The sequence below is a fragment of the Melozone crissalis genome, unplaced genomic scaffold (assembly GCF_028551555.1).
Source record: "Melozone crissalis strain CALT ecotype California unplaced genomic scaffold, PUWL_Pcris_2 ptg000034l_1, whole genome shotgun sequence".
NCBI classification, from domain to species: domain Eukaryota; kingdom Metazoa; phylum Chordata; class Aves; order Passeriformes; family Passerellidae; genus Melozone; species Melozone crissalis.
Window position 1 is genome coordinate 9,662,275 of NW_026535812.1, and position 14,045 is coordinate 9,676,319.

The 14,045-nt window shown below is 39.0% G+C and overlaps 1 protein-coding gene across 4 annotated transcripts in view; it reads right to left on the minus strand.

Annotated features, from left to right (window-relative positions):
* The window catches only part of DOCK10 (dedicator of cytokinesis 10), a 117,675-nt gene that overhangs the window by 59,674 nt on the left and 43,956 nt on the right, over positions 1 to 14,045 (minus strand). For all 4 annotated transcript variants that reach the window (XM_054282412.1, XM_054282415.1, XM_054282414.1 and 1 more), the window contains exons 4-9: positions 11,759 to 11,841; positions 7,991 to 8,063; positions 7,543 to 7,677; positions 7,140 to 7,274; positions 2,552 to 2,735; positions 825 to 910 (exon numbers count right to left, since the gene is read on the minus strand). In XM_054282412.1, coding sequence (XP_054138387.1) covers positions 825 to 910; positions 2,552 to 2,735; positions 7,140 to 7,274; positions 7,543 to 7,677; positions 7,991 to 8,063; positions 11,759 to 11,841 — 696 coding nt within the window. The remainder of the gene's footprint in view (positions 1 to 824; positions 911 to 2,551; positions 2,736 to 7,139; positions 7,275 to 7,542; positions 7,678 to 7,990; positions 8,064 to 11,758; positions 11,842 to 14,045) is intronic.

Below are 14,045 nucleotides of genomic sequence, written 5' to 3' on the forward strand. Positions count from 1 at the left end.
AGACACTTCTGCTGCCCTTAATACATAAACTCAGATACATGCAATTTGGTTGGTTGTTTTGTTCTTATTTTTGGGGGATCTGATTTTTTTTTGCTTTTTCACATTCTAGGTGACCACTTCACATTTATGAATATGACCTACAATAAAATTCTGTCCTCAATTGCACAGACAGCTTTCAGATCAAATCTGTGTGACATCCTCAAACAGCATTTGGCTCTGTAGGCAGACAGCATCTACAGCAGCTCACTGACAGAAGGCTACAAACAGATTGTACACTCACTTAAGAGAAAGCAGTGAAGCATTTCCAATCTAGCTTTTCATTAAAAAGCTTCTTAGCACCATACACAATTATCTCATCCACATGAAGCAGTTTATGAGCTCTAGAGGACAAAATGCCTCCCCTGGTAGCACATGCATCTTTCAATGAAGTTACAGGAGGCAATGAGCAGTTCAGAGCTCACTTCCCTGCCAGTCACATAGGAAATCTTGGCTCTCCAAAGGCCAGAATTTACTGAAATGCAGTTCAGATGAGCAAATATTTCACACATAACTGAGGGGACTGTACCCTTACTGACTTTACAGGTCTCAATCAAAACACACTGTGGAGCACCTACTCTTTGCATCTGGTGGAGATTTTCTCACTTAAACAAAAGGATGAGGTGCTCAGAAAGGATTATTCCTGTCTCTTGTGTGTCTAACAATTTTAATAGACTGTGCTATATTTTTCAACCTTTCAGAACATTAATGAACAGGTATTGGCAGGCATTTTTCACCTAGGAAGTTCTTTCCACTAGACTTGTGAAGAAAAGTGTAACATTCATTACTTTTGCGAAGTCTGGGTGCAAGGTGTTCTCTGAGGAATCTGCCTCTTCTTGAGAGCAATCATAATTCACTGGAACTTCTGCAGGGTCTTGAAGAGAAGGAAAAATAAACACAAAATGGTTTTATTATTCTTGCTATTACCATAGGGTTTAAAAGATAAAACCCCATATTTCCATGTCATTTCTTTTTATTCCCTTCAGACTCATCACCTCTCCAAATGGAAGCAAGGCTCTGTAAATCTCTGTCCTCCTCAACCTCATCTCTCACTGCTGCTCACTCTATCTCAGTCTATATTTAAGCTTCCAAACAACCTGGCCTGACTACTCAGTGAACCATCTCACACATTCACCCATGACAAATATTCACACCCATGACAAAGACACCTTTTCCTCTCAGTCCCTTCAGATGCAACACTAAGGGTTTATGTCAACCAAAAGATTTGGGATTCCCATAAAGGGAGCATTCAGTGAGGCAGGCAGGACCTTCCCCTCTCTCTGGGAAAGCGAGGGATGCAGTCTGCACTCCATGAGCTGCAAAAACCTGTGGGTGCAGAGAACAGCACTGAACACAAGCCCTGGGCTTTACTAGCTCACCAGGGAGGGCTCTGTTCTCACATAGCAATTCAGCCCCATGTGAGAGAAGTCACTGCAGTCACTTAGGGCTCTTCTTGCCAAGAAAACCTCATGGCTTCTGACAAATCAACTCTATAGCACATTGCTGTTGCTTGTTATCAGCTTTTTTTATCAGTAGAGACTTCTGTTTTTTTTTTTTAGCCTGTGTTTTTGACCTTTTATGCACATATTTCTTCCTGTTTTATTAATATTCTTTATGGGTCACATTTTCAAAAGTACTCCTCTGATTCTTAAGTGCAAGTCTCTTGTGCCTCCAAGTTCTAAAAACATCTTTGTCTATATGAGTATCCTGTCCTTCCAGAATTAGAACTTACTATAAACATCAGGATAAAGAGTTCAATTAGCTCTGAACATCCCTAAGATTCAGATGCATATGGATGCAAAGCTTTGAGTCAGCTCAGAGCACACACATTTTACATCTGTATTAAGGTTTCAAGTGTTTTCAGCCTTAGAATTTCAGCTGGAGTGCATCCAAACTGTATGTGGATTTATTATGTGGAGGAATGAGTTACTGCCACATGAAGACTGCAGTACAACAGAGCATCCAACTCTTTCTTCCACAGTGAGAGCATAATATGCAAGCTCAAAAAAGCAAGAAGCAAAAGTCAATAAGCTTTCAGAGAAAGAGCCATATACCACAGCTGGTTTTTTTCTTTTAAATTATTAGCTCCAGATTTTTAAAGAAAGTATAATGTTGGAAAAAGAACTGATCAAACCACTCGCCAGCACAAAACCTTTTTAAACCTTCAGAGTTCCAGGACAGTAAAACACAAAGTACCAGCAAGATCACTGACAGAGATCAGAGTCAGAGGACTAAATTTAAAAAAGAGCTGCATATGCAAAGTGGAGCCACGTTGCTCCTGCTGACTTTGTGGGAACAGCTTTACCTCCCCTCCAGCCATTTGAAAATGATCTGAGGGGAGTTAGCTGAAATTGTTCAGGGACTGACAAGACTGGTGCTGCCTCGTCAGGAATCAATAGGTACAGAATCCATTACAGACTCAGGCACTTAAAATGATTAAATACTCATATGAAGGTTCCACTTTTTTCACTTGTTTAAAAAACCCCTGGCAATACAAGAGATTTTTCACTCTTACCAAGTCTCAGATCAGTGAGATCTGTGCTCTTCCTCTCCTGAATTGTTCCCTCAGGATTTATTTGCAGGATTTTGTTGAGAGTAGAAATCCAGTCATCCATATCCTGCTCATTTTCAGCTGCCAGCACAAAGTATGTGAGGTCATTCATTTTCAGCTCAAAGGCATGTTTCCTAAGCCTGTTATTCTGTTGGAACAAAAGGAAAATAAAAATAAACACTAGAACTAATACAAAAGGTACTGAAAAAAGCATCCATCTTATGGACTTGTCTATGGCCACTCCTTAAAAATCTCATTTAAGCAAACTTCTGTGGCTTTAAAGAAAATTCAAATAGTGTGATACTAACACAAATTTCTGTCTATTTGTGCATTTAAGAGCTTCTGTGGCCAGACATATGTCCTATATTTAGCCACAGAAACCTAAGATGGGCAATAGTTCAGAAGGGAATACCTCCCATGGGGAACAATACAAAACCCCTGGTCACAAAATGCAGCACTGCTACATGAGTTGGAGTGGTCTGGAGAGAACAGCTCTAAAAAACAACTCTTACACTTGACCAGCACACCAGATACCCAAAAGATAAATCAAAGTATTGCTAAGTCATATAAATATTTAGGGGAGAATGGGAATAGGAAATTCAAGAAGATTGCAACAGGACAAATTCCTGCACAGTAACTATTACAATGGGTACTTCCCACAGCTATTTTTTTTCTTAGACAGATTTTAAAAACAACTTAGGGGATTTCAACAATTTTTCACAAAAGGCAAAGGTGAGGTATAGTGCTGGTCAGTCTTTGCAATGCTATCCTTTTCCAGCACAAAATAAGAACAAACGCCCAGTGTACTGGGAATAGACTGAGTCCTGAGAGCTGTTCTCTGTCACCAGATTTTACCTGCAGGAGATGATAAGTCTATCAATTTCTGTCATAAGAATTAACAGGTACTTAGCTACTGAAACAACTCAATAAAATCAAATAAACTGATGGGATCTAACATAATGTGCTTCATTTCTCAAATTTACCCAATTAGTGAGGCACATATCTCTCAGTCCTAAGGAAGCAGTTGCATCAATTTTCTCTCCTCTTTGCTTATATCTGAGAGAACAGTAATGCATTCCATCCCCTATTGTTACACAACGTTTAAAACTGACTGATGATGGACATCAGTGCCACCATTTGGATTTCAATATTCCAGAAGATTGCCATCACTTTATTGACAGATTTAACCTTGGAGTGATGCTGACAAATGAAAAAAAAAAACAACAAAACAATCATCCACCCCATAACTGGTCATTTCACTCTATTTTTTCTTCCTTAACAGTCTCAAATAACATCACAAGTGTCTCCTGTAGTTCTGCATACTGGAAGTATTTTTCTGCACAGTCCTATATGTTAAGTTATTAAGAGGTTTCTAAGCCAGATGCTGAGATGATAGTGATACTTTTATTTAGGAGGAACAGAGGTAAAATCTGATACTAATTAGCAGAGGAGGATGAGAACCCAGGACATTGAGAAGCAAGTTCCATGAACATTTTTTTCCAGCAGCAGAGATGATTTAGAAGATTCCTACCCAATCTGTTGCTAATCACTTGCTCCAGTTCTTATTTTACATGTCATGACCCAGATCAGGAATCACTTAAGACTGAGCTACTTCTTCTAGAGCTACTTGGGTCAATGGGGTCAGACAAATCTTGGCTTTTTAAACTGACTTGGGATTGTCTGTGTGCATATGTGTGCACATGTGCTATTTTTCAGTTCTGCTACTGGAAAGTCTCTTGATAGGAAATAATTTTCCTCTCAAGTACTTAATAGAGGTGAATACTCTTTCAGGGTTATAGATTTTAATTCATCAAGTGCAGAGTAAGAACAAGCTTGGGTTTTGTAGCAATTGGTTCTTGGGTGTTCAGTATTTATCCAGATCCTGAAATTATTCCTCTCCTCCAACCATACATTCAAATAATGTAAAACAAGGAGTAAAACTTCACTAAAACCTGTTACATATATAAAAAATCATAACATATATATAAAATCATAGAAGGGCTTGACCAAGAGCTAGAAGTTAAACAAAACTATGCCAAGGATCTTAGGTAATGGCCATTTAAAACTTTTAAAGCCAGATTACTTGTAAATTATTTACACCATTTTATGCACAATCTATAAAGAAGAATACTCTGTTTCAATTTTACTTCAGATAAGACAAAAGCATTTAAAACTAATGGGTTTATTTTCTATTTTATAGCCTTCCCTTTATGACATGGCCAAGATCTTTAAATCAGGTACTGAAAGACTATCAGACATTATCTAAGACAGCAATATATTTTGCATGCTGAACCTTAAAAACATCAGGCAGGGCAGGAAAACTTCAATATCCACTTTTCCATCTGCACTTCAGACTTCTGGCAAGCAGATGATATCTACAGCAAAGTCTTTGTTTCAAATCTAAGGTCAACTATTTTACCTTCCTCATGAGTTAAAAGGAAAAAAAAACCAATCCAAAGCCAACAATGTACCATTTTTCAGTTTGCTCCTCTATAAAACTCCTTCCATATGGCATATGGACCTTAACTTCTAATCTTCAACAATTAATTTCAAGTTCAAAAAACTTCTTCCAGAGAGAAGTAATACAAGATTCAAAAAAGAGACTATGAATGAGCTATAAATGAAACATCAGGCTAAGTCTAATGCCTGCAGGGTCATTCTTCCAAACTAATGGATTGTTTTGGAAGCATTTAGTATTTTATCTGGAGATGATTTCTCTGGGATATTTACTACAATTTTGATATTCTATCTCAATCAAACAGGAGCTCAAAGTCATTCATAGAGACTTAAAACAATTTACAGTAGTTTTAAAACTCATTAAATCACAATGTAGATATCACATTTTTTCACTAAAAATTCAGTTTTACTCAACTCTTTCTCCACATTCTCTGGTCTCCCTGTTTATGGCAGCTCTAAGCCAGGTTTTGTTTCTCAGTCCTATGATTCCAAGTCCATCACAGACCTGGCCAGCTGATGGTACTCACCCTAGTACACCCTTGGCTAAGAGTTTAACTTCTTGTTAGTGAAGCTAGCTCAAATTTGTGAGCCCCATACTAAATGTCAATCAAAACCTATCACAGAAAATTGAATTTGGGGGCAGACAAGAGGAGAACCCACTGTTCAACCAGTGTGGGACAATCTGGAGGAACACTGTAGGTTTAGAAAGCAGCTATCAAAGGTTCAGGGGGAGGAGGATTTCAAAGGTTTCGTGGGGCTTTTTTTTTTGTCAGAAGTTAGTCAAAAAGGGCAGAAATCTTGCAGTCAAGACATTTCTGCCATCCTGGAGTGTCATGAGAAACAGCACAGCAGAAAGGGCACCCTCTGGGGCAGCATTAAATATGTGCACAACACATTTAAGACCCTACAGGGCTGAGCTCTGGCTGAGACCCAGCTTACAGAAAGCCCCTGCTGCAGGCAGGAGCAAGCAGCAATTTCCCACCAGGATTTCTCTCTAAGAATCTCCTCCATGGCTTCTGCTACACTTCCAGGCTACCTGTGAGGGTCTCTCAAGCCAATGCAGTGACAATGGCAAACATCACTGTCCTACAAGCTTATCTCCATCCTCTCCCACCCCTGTTTGGAGAAACAAACACCCCTCTGAACAGCACTGGGACAATGGCCACTGCCCACAGAGCTGGGGACTGACAGCAAATACTTGTTCCCAGGTGAGTCACTGGGAAATGATCACTTTTCTTGCTCCAAAGGGGTTTAGAGGTAAAGGAGGGACATCACAACCAAGAAAATCTCTTGTTTATCAGGGGCCTTCTCTTGTGTTACCTGAAGGTTTCTTTCAAAGCAATCCTCAAATCACCCTGCCCAGTACTGTTACAAATCTTTACTGGTGAATTGTAAAGTATGGATTAAATAAAAGGTATTTCTCCTTATTCACTGACACATTGGGCTAGATCAGTCAATAGTCACATACCATTCAAGGTAACATCTTGGTTTAGAATGAAACAAAAGAAAAAAGAGAAATATATTATTAGAATGAGAGGAAAAGAAGAACAAGATGGGAGAAACAAAATGTAAGAACACAGTCTAAGGGTAACAATAGGGAAAAAAAATTGATTTAGACATTTCTAGATAACAAACAATAAGGTTCTGTCCTACCTGATGCCATTAAGACACTCAGTCATCTCCAAAATGATGACCTTCAAGGAGGCTCATGATACAAGACTAATTTCACACTTGCCCAACAGGCAGTGTAAACTGAATCTCTTTACCCCACAACAAGCAAGCATGCTCTTAGTAAGCATGAGGTAAAATCTGACATCTCAGAAAATAATTTCAGAGAAACCCCTCCCAAATATTTCACAGTATTTTTTTCTCATGTTTGCCGTGGACAAAGTGTGTGCATGGTCTGCTACATAATTCAGCTGTGCTTTTTTGTAACTTGTCAGTCTGCAGCAAATGAAAGAGCAAAACCATTGGTGCTTTCATTTCCTGAAACTGCTAATGAGACCATTATTCTGCTAATGAACATGTTCTCCCACTTGCCTTTTTAAATGCATCCTACACCCAAAACGCTGCAATGAAATAAACTGGAACTTACCTGCACAACTCCCGTACAAGAATCCAAAAAAATACATCCCTTTGGCTCCTTTGATATTTTTTCATCTTTATAAAAATTCATAATATACGAGTTATCTGACAACTGGGTCAGCTGGAAGTAGCGCTTTTTGAATGACTGCAGGGGTGGGAAAGAAGAAGCATGAAAATTGTTGTACTGCAAATTATTTTCACTGATACTTTATTCACATGGTTTAAATAACAGGTAACTCCTGACTGCATTTCAATCACTATTTTGCAGGCAAATCAAATATTACTTTATTATCATTTAAAGCAATGTAATCAACCCTGAGATATAAACAGCAAAGTGGCAATGGCAAAAAGTGTGCCTCTGTGGGGAAAATAAATACAAATGGAATAAAGAAAGAATAATGTTGTTTCCTTACCCGAACAGTAATGCTGTTGTTGACAGTGCTGTTGAAATTGCCTTTATAAAGCCATCCAGACTTGTAAACTCCTGCTGCTAATCCTCCTCCTCCTCCTCCACCACCACCTTTAGATGATGAGTGGGATGTTGTGTCCTATAGGGAAGACAAGGTTAAAATTACACAGACTTCTTTTCTGAATTTCAACACAAAAACTGTAATGTATGAATATCTGCTTGAAAATAAATAATCATCCTTTCATTCCTTTTGAAATAAGACATTATTAATAGCCCTCCCATACATGGGATGACATGAGACAAAGCTGTTCCACTAATTTCAGAGCTATTTAAAGTATGAAATATTTTATAGGAGATAATGACCCTCCATTATAACTCTTTATTTGATATTAAAGTAATAAATAACTTTTCCCAGTAGAAAAAACAACCCATGCCAAAACCAGAATACATACTTCATCCTTATCCACATCTTCATGATCAATTTCAAAGGAATGCGATGGCAGTTTCTCTGGTCTACATTCACTTCTGGCAGGGGGGAAAAATGTATTTATTTATTAAAAACAAATAATGTACCTGCTATTTCAGGGAGGTAACCATAAGGAGCCCTCACTGCAATGTCAGTACACCTTTTGCTGTGATCCTATTGTCTCCATTAAAACCATGACATTTTTAAAATACTTTTTTCTAATCAACATGTATCTTTTTTCCCCCAAGACTCTTAAGCTCTAACAGTTCTATAAAAATGATAAAATACCAGTTCTTGGTCTCTTTGCTGCTCTTCCACCACAACAGGCAACAAACCCCAAAAAATTTCCAAAGAGAGCCCCTATTCAAGGCTGGCAAAGGAAGGAGACTGAGCTCTTCAACAGAATTCGTAACCAAGACAATTAGAACTTTCATCTTAAAGCTTCTATATCACTTCATGATTTCAAGATTTTTTTTTCTGTTCAATATGACGAGCACAGCCTTCAAGCAATTTTTCACAATACACAGATGTCTTTTTGATGTGACGCCATTTAAGTTCCTTACACTGTATACTCAAATCCACAACTGAACATGAAAAAGCAAAGCACTTAAGCATTTACCTAATTTTAAGCATATAAATAATTGTACTTAGGCCCAGAGTACTACTCATATTGCAGAATTAAACAGTAACAGCCAAATACTCACAAAAAACAATTCAAGGGTACTTTTAAATGGAAAAATATAGATTTTTTTCAGTGCCCTGAAAAACTCCAGTACTGTTTTCAAATTCCTAAAAATTATAAACCTCATCTTGAAAACCTTCAGTTGTGATATGAAAACCTAAAAAAGTTTTCATGCTAAAAGCGATTATGTATTAGGAAGACTGACTTCTCCAGAGTAAAAAAAATTTAAAAAAAAGAAAAGATAACTTTGACCTTTTTCATTTTTATTCATTCATACATAAATTATAGATAAGGAAGATCAGAGTAATGAGCAATATCTATCTCCTTTCATTTTCTCCATTTCAAAACCAGTGTTCCCATGAAGTGCCCATATCATCACAAGTGCACAGAGAACACAAGAGTGTTTGATTCCCTCTTTGGTTTGTTCCAGTTCTGCAGTTTATTTACTGCAAAAAATGGATAAATGTCTTGAATAAAACAACATTTACAATCTACTGGCATTTTTGATATCTGTAAAGTTTTAATAATCAGGATATTTGTGATGGAAACCCATTGAGGGTTTTCCAATGCAACCAAGGGCAGCTGTTAAAAATTCTTTTACAAAAAAAGAGGTACCAGATCTGAAATATCTATCAAGTGTTCCAGGTTTCCTATAAACAGCAGCAAAAATTTTGCTAATGACTCTTCCTGTTCCCAGGCAGTCAGCACAGCACACACTAAGCAGCCCCTAATCTTTTCCCACCCGTCCACTTGCTCAAAAAGCAAGAACACACCGGTACGCAGCATAAAACATGGTGTAAAAGAGGTAGTGAGAGCTCACAGAGAGGAATTTAAGGGGTTAGAAAGAGCTGAGAAAAACCTCCAAGGAGGAACACACTCAGAGAAAAACCAAAGCAATTGCTAAATATTTTGATCCTGTCATGCAGACGGCGCTGAGCTCTGTCCTGGCGCCACAGCAGGGCTGCAGAGGACATGCTGAGCACTCACTGCCTGCCCTCAGCATCACACAGCAGCTCCTTCCAATCAGAAAGGGGCAGCATTCAGAAAAAACAACTCTGACAAAAATCTGCTGCACCACGCAGCCATTACTCGAGGTGTTGCACGAGTGTGTGACCCGGCACAGCCTCAAGCACATGAAGTCCTTCAGCACTGCTGAAAGCTGCTGAATCCCAAAATGCTTGTTTATGCATGGAAAATCCCACAGGGAAGTTCAGCACACCCTCAGTGAAGGGAATTACTTCAGCCATAGTTGTAACTGGTACTGTAAAAGATATTCCTTTCCCACAATGTAAAGCTAAACACTTAACACTCATCCAGTGCTCCCCAATACAATGACTTCCTACAAGGGGGTTGATACAAGAATATGTTCAGATTTCTGAAAGTATGACAGCAGGTTTGTTCAAATGGAACAAAAACCAGTGAAAAATGGTAAAAAGATCCAGAGTTATCAACAGTGAGATACAGTATAATGACCAGGACATATCATGTCTCTATTTTTATTGAAAAGGTTTAGTCTGAAACACCAAATTTTGTAACATGCACATGCAAACCAAGGTAGAGGAGGCTGGAAACAATATGAAATGAGGTGGATCTCAAACCAGATCTGTTACAGGTATATTAAGCTCAAAATCCATGGAGGTTTCCAGCAAACAAAACGCAGACAAGCCCTGCTATAACTTTGTGTCTGAAATATCAACAAGTGTAGCACCCAAACCTTCCCTAAGAGATACAAGACACAAGATCTGGTGTCAGTATAATCATCAGTACAATGTATGTGCTAGCAGGGGGAAAAAGTAAGATGTAAGACACCCCTGGTACCCCTGGAGCATGAACCCATGAAAGCAAATCCCATTAAGCACCACACTAAAATATCCTTTGCAGAAGGGGATGTATGTAATCAGTTAAAATGTACTTTTGTGCATAGTAATGCACCCACATCTGCCCCATGCATATTTCATAAGAGTGAAGATATTTAAGGTTAAATGGAAAACTGCTGTGCTACAACCATTTTTCTCGAGCACTAAATGCATTAATTTTCTAAACCAATCAGCAGGTTGGGTATTTAAGAAAGGGTGTTTTTATAATCTCTGATTAGCAAAACTGCTCTTAATGGCTTTTTGTACTACCATGTACGCTGTTCATAAAAATGCCAACGTACAAGAGCAAATGCAGGTCTAAAGGAAGGTTTGCAGTGCAAAATCTTCTGAGCACAGCATCTAACTGAGCCATAAGACTCGATTTTATGAGTTTTTTCAGTGCTTGCAGCAATGAAGTTAGTACTAGTTTCCATCCAACCCAAGCTTGGAGCACTCATGCATTCCTGTCTTATGTGCAGGTAAAAACCTTTTTCATACAGTTAATTTCAATGACAAACTCCATGAAAGAAAACAGTAAAACAGCTCATTCTGGCACTTGTGATTTTGGTAACTACTCTCTAAAACCTTCCTCAGGGGCAGGACACAAACCTTCCAGAAACGAGAGTATGGGTAGAAACTCATGCATGTAGGAATGAGACCAGATTCTTTGTTTCTTTCCACTCAAGGAACTTGTTCCTGCTCCTCCCAGCACTTTTCCAGTGATTTTCATGTTTGAGTGCCTCCAAGCACAGGAGAAATGCCCCTTGCCCTGACACTGGCACACCTCCACTGCCTTGTACCATCAGTGCACTGAGCTCTCCTGTACAATACAGCCATAAAGCACTGAAATCCTACTCTCTGTTCCTCAGGGGAACTAAAAGGAGAATGAATCCCAGTGAAAGGTGAGTGACATTTATGCATTATTAAGGAAAAGCCACTTCTCCTGTATCAACTGTGCTCTGAAAACGCAAATACACTCGTAAGGATTTGAATCAGCACTAATGGAGTTTGTTGATACCAGTGAATTCTGCAGAGTCTTGAACTTTTCTGAAGGACCTTTGCTTCCCCTTTTAAAAAATGCTAGGCACTAAAAATACAGTAAAACAAGCACAGCTTAGAAGACAAAGGAAAGTGCAAATATGGATAAAGCTTAGCAAATAACACAAGCTTAATGGGGAAAAAATAATAAAAAAAGGGAACTTAGGTGAGCTCTTACTGTGGTAAGTGTCGAAAGTCTTCTGAATAGGATTCATATTTGTAGTTCACAACATGCCAGTGGGAACTGTAGTATTTACAAGCCTAAAGAGAAGAAACACAAACAATAACATGGAATTACTGCAAGGGTTTAGACTCAAGAAGGCTAAAGAATTGACAAAGTTCTGGGCAGCCCACATGCTAGAGAACATAGTCTTCTCTTTTAGAACTGAGTGCTCAGTTCTTAAAGGAAAGCCAGAGCCATATGTTTCCATAATTTGAAGCACAATTTCCCTTTAAAATCAAATGCACTGAATCACACAAGATGGAGCAGGGAGCTGATAGCAATTTAACATGCTTTACTGATTCTCATTTGCTTTCCAGGAAGCATCATTAAATTATATAGTTACTGCCTCAAAAGACACGATCTAGTTTAGGCCTGACTTCCTCCATGGACATTGATTACACATTTTTTGTTTGCATCCTGTTTCATTACCTAAGCCTTCCACTGTAAATACATTTCCCTTACTCTTTTATTCTCCCTTGTTGCAGCACAAGTGCTCTACTTCTTATTCTGCCCTTAGGATTGATCTTTAACCTCTTAATCACATTCAGGAATATATTAAAAGGATTATAATTTTTCACCAGTCTCATTTTCCCTTCCACACTGAATTTGCTGAGTCAGGCCATCATGCAGTTTTCGCTGTCTAAAAATTTTCTTGCTGGTTTTGCATCCACCTTTGAAAATTGTTCTTAATACATCAATCTCCCTTAAATAAGGAAGCCAAACCTGAACTACACAGAAGGGCTTGACTGTGCTGTCAAATAGACCAGAATATCTGTGCAATTTATTTGATGCAGAACTTTTATCAATGCAGTTAAACACAACATGACATTTTGAAAGGCAACAAGATGCATGAAATATGTACACTTATTGCTAAGGTGCAAATCTACAAGAAAAATGACACTGTGTTAGAATTTCCAGTGATTCTTCATACAGAGTGTAAATTGCAAACTGATATTTGTACAGTATGCTGAAGACTTCATCACAGTATTGTATTGTTTTCTCCCCACACTCCACCTGAAGATTTGTGCCAGCCCACCTGAGATGGAAAGGAAGAAAGAGAGGGATCAAGCCTACAACCCAACAGTAGAGGCTGCTGCCCAAGACCACAGGGAAAAGGAGGGACATCAGGAAGGAAAAGGGTGGGGATCTACAGTAGAGGAAGAAGCAGCAGGACTGAAAGGAATCTGAGGTGGGAACACTAAAGACAGTTTCACAGAAAGGCATGAGACTCCAGGCCTCAAACAGAATGGAATAACAGATGGATCAAAGGTGCCTAAATACCAAAAACTGTGCAGGGAAAGTAGAAAGAAAGAGACTAAAAGGACAATTATAAACTAGTATAAAAAGGTTGACTGCTTCAATGGGGAGTATTCCCTCTCTTCATTCCCAGCTCCTTCTGAAGTGCCCATGGGAGTCGCTGCTTGCACAGGGCTCTGCCTCAGAGGGACAGAGAGGGGATTATCAGGCTGCTGGAGCAAACCTCAGATGGGCTGTCTAGATTACTCAGCACTGGCTAAACAGATCTCTTTTTCTAAATCTTGTGCAAAATAGGCAGCATATGTAGCCATAAATGATTTTAGGAAGCAGTCTTCTTTGTATTCAGAGTCTTCTGTGACAGCTCTATTTGGTCTAGAGTGTGGAAAGGTGGCCTGGAAGTGGGTGCACATTTACAGGCAATTCCCTCCCCGGCAGTTCAGCACAACCAAAGGCAGTAAACACATTCCAGGTGGATCCACTATCTACCTTCTCATCTGACACAAGACCTCATTATTTTACAGGATCCAGAATAAAGTGAGACCATTAGACAATACAATGCCATATTCTCCAAGAATGAGGATAATATTCCAGCACTATAACTGACTCTCCCTGCACTTGCCAGGGTCAGGTTGAAAGCTACCCCTGAAAACCACTCCAGCACTGATTGCACTTGGCCTCTAAATGTAGAGATAATTAAAAAAAACACCTCACACCCAACTTTCTGTCTTATGATTCTTCATAAAACAACTTGGTCACTCTTGTATTTGTGTTAAATGTGTGTGACAGTCACCTAGGCTATAAGAACATCTTACAAGAGACACATATTCTCTATTCTACACAAGCCAAGGAGAAGCTCACAGAGCATTGGGATGGTGACCCCAGAACCTCCAATTCACACATGACTCCCCTTCTCCCTGGCAAATGTAAACCAAGTGAACCTTCTAGAGAAAGGAGCCCTTTTCCCCTGTGGTACTTTCATTGCTAA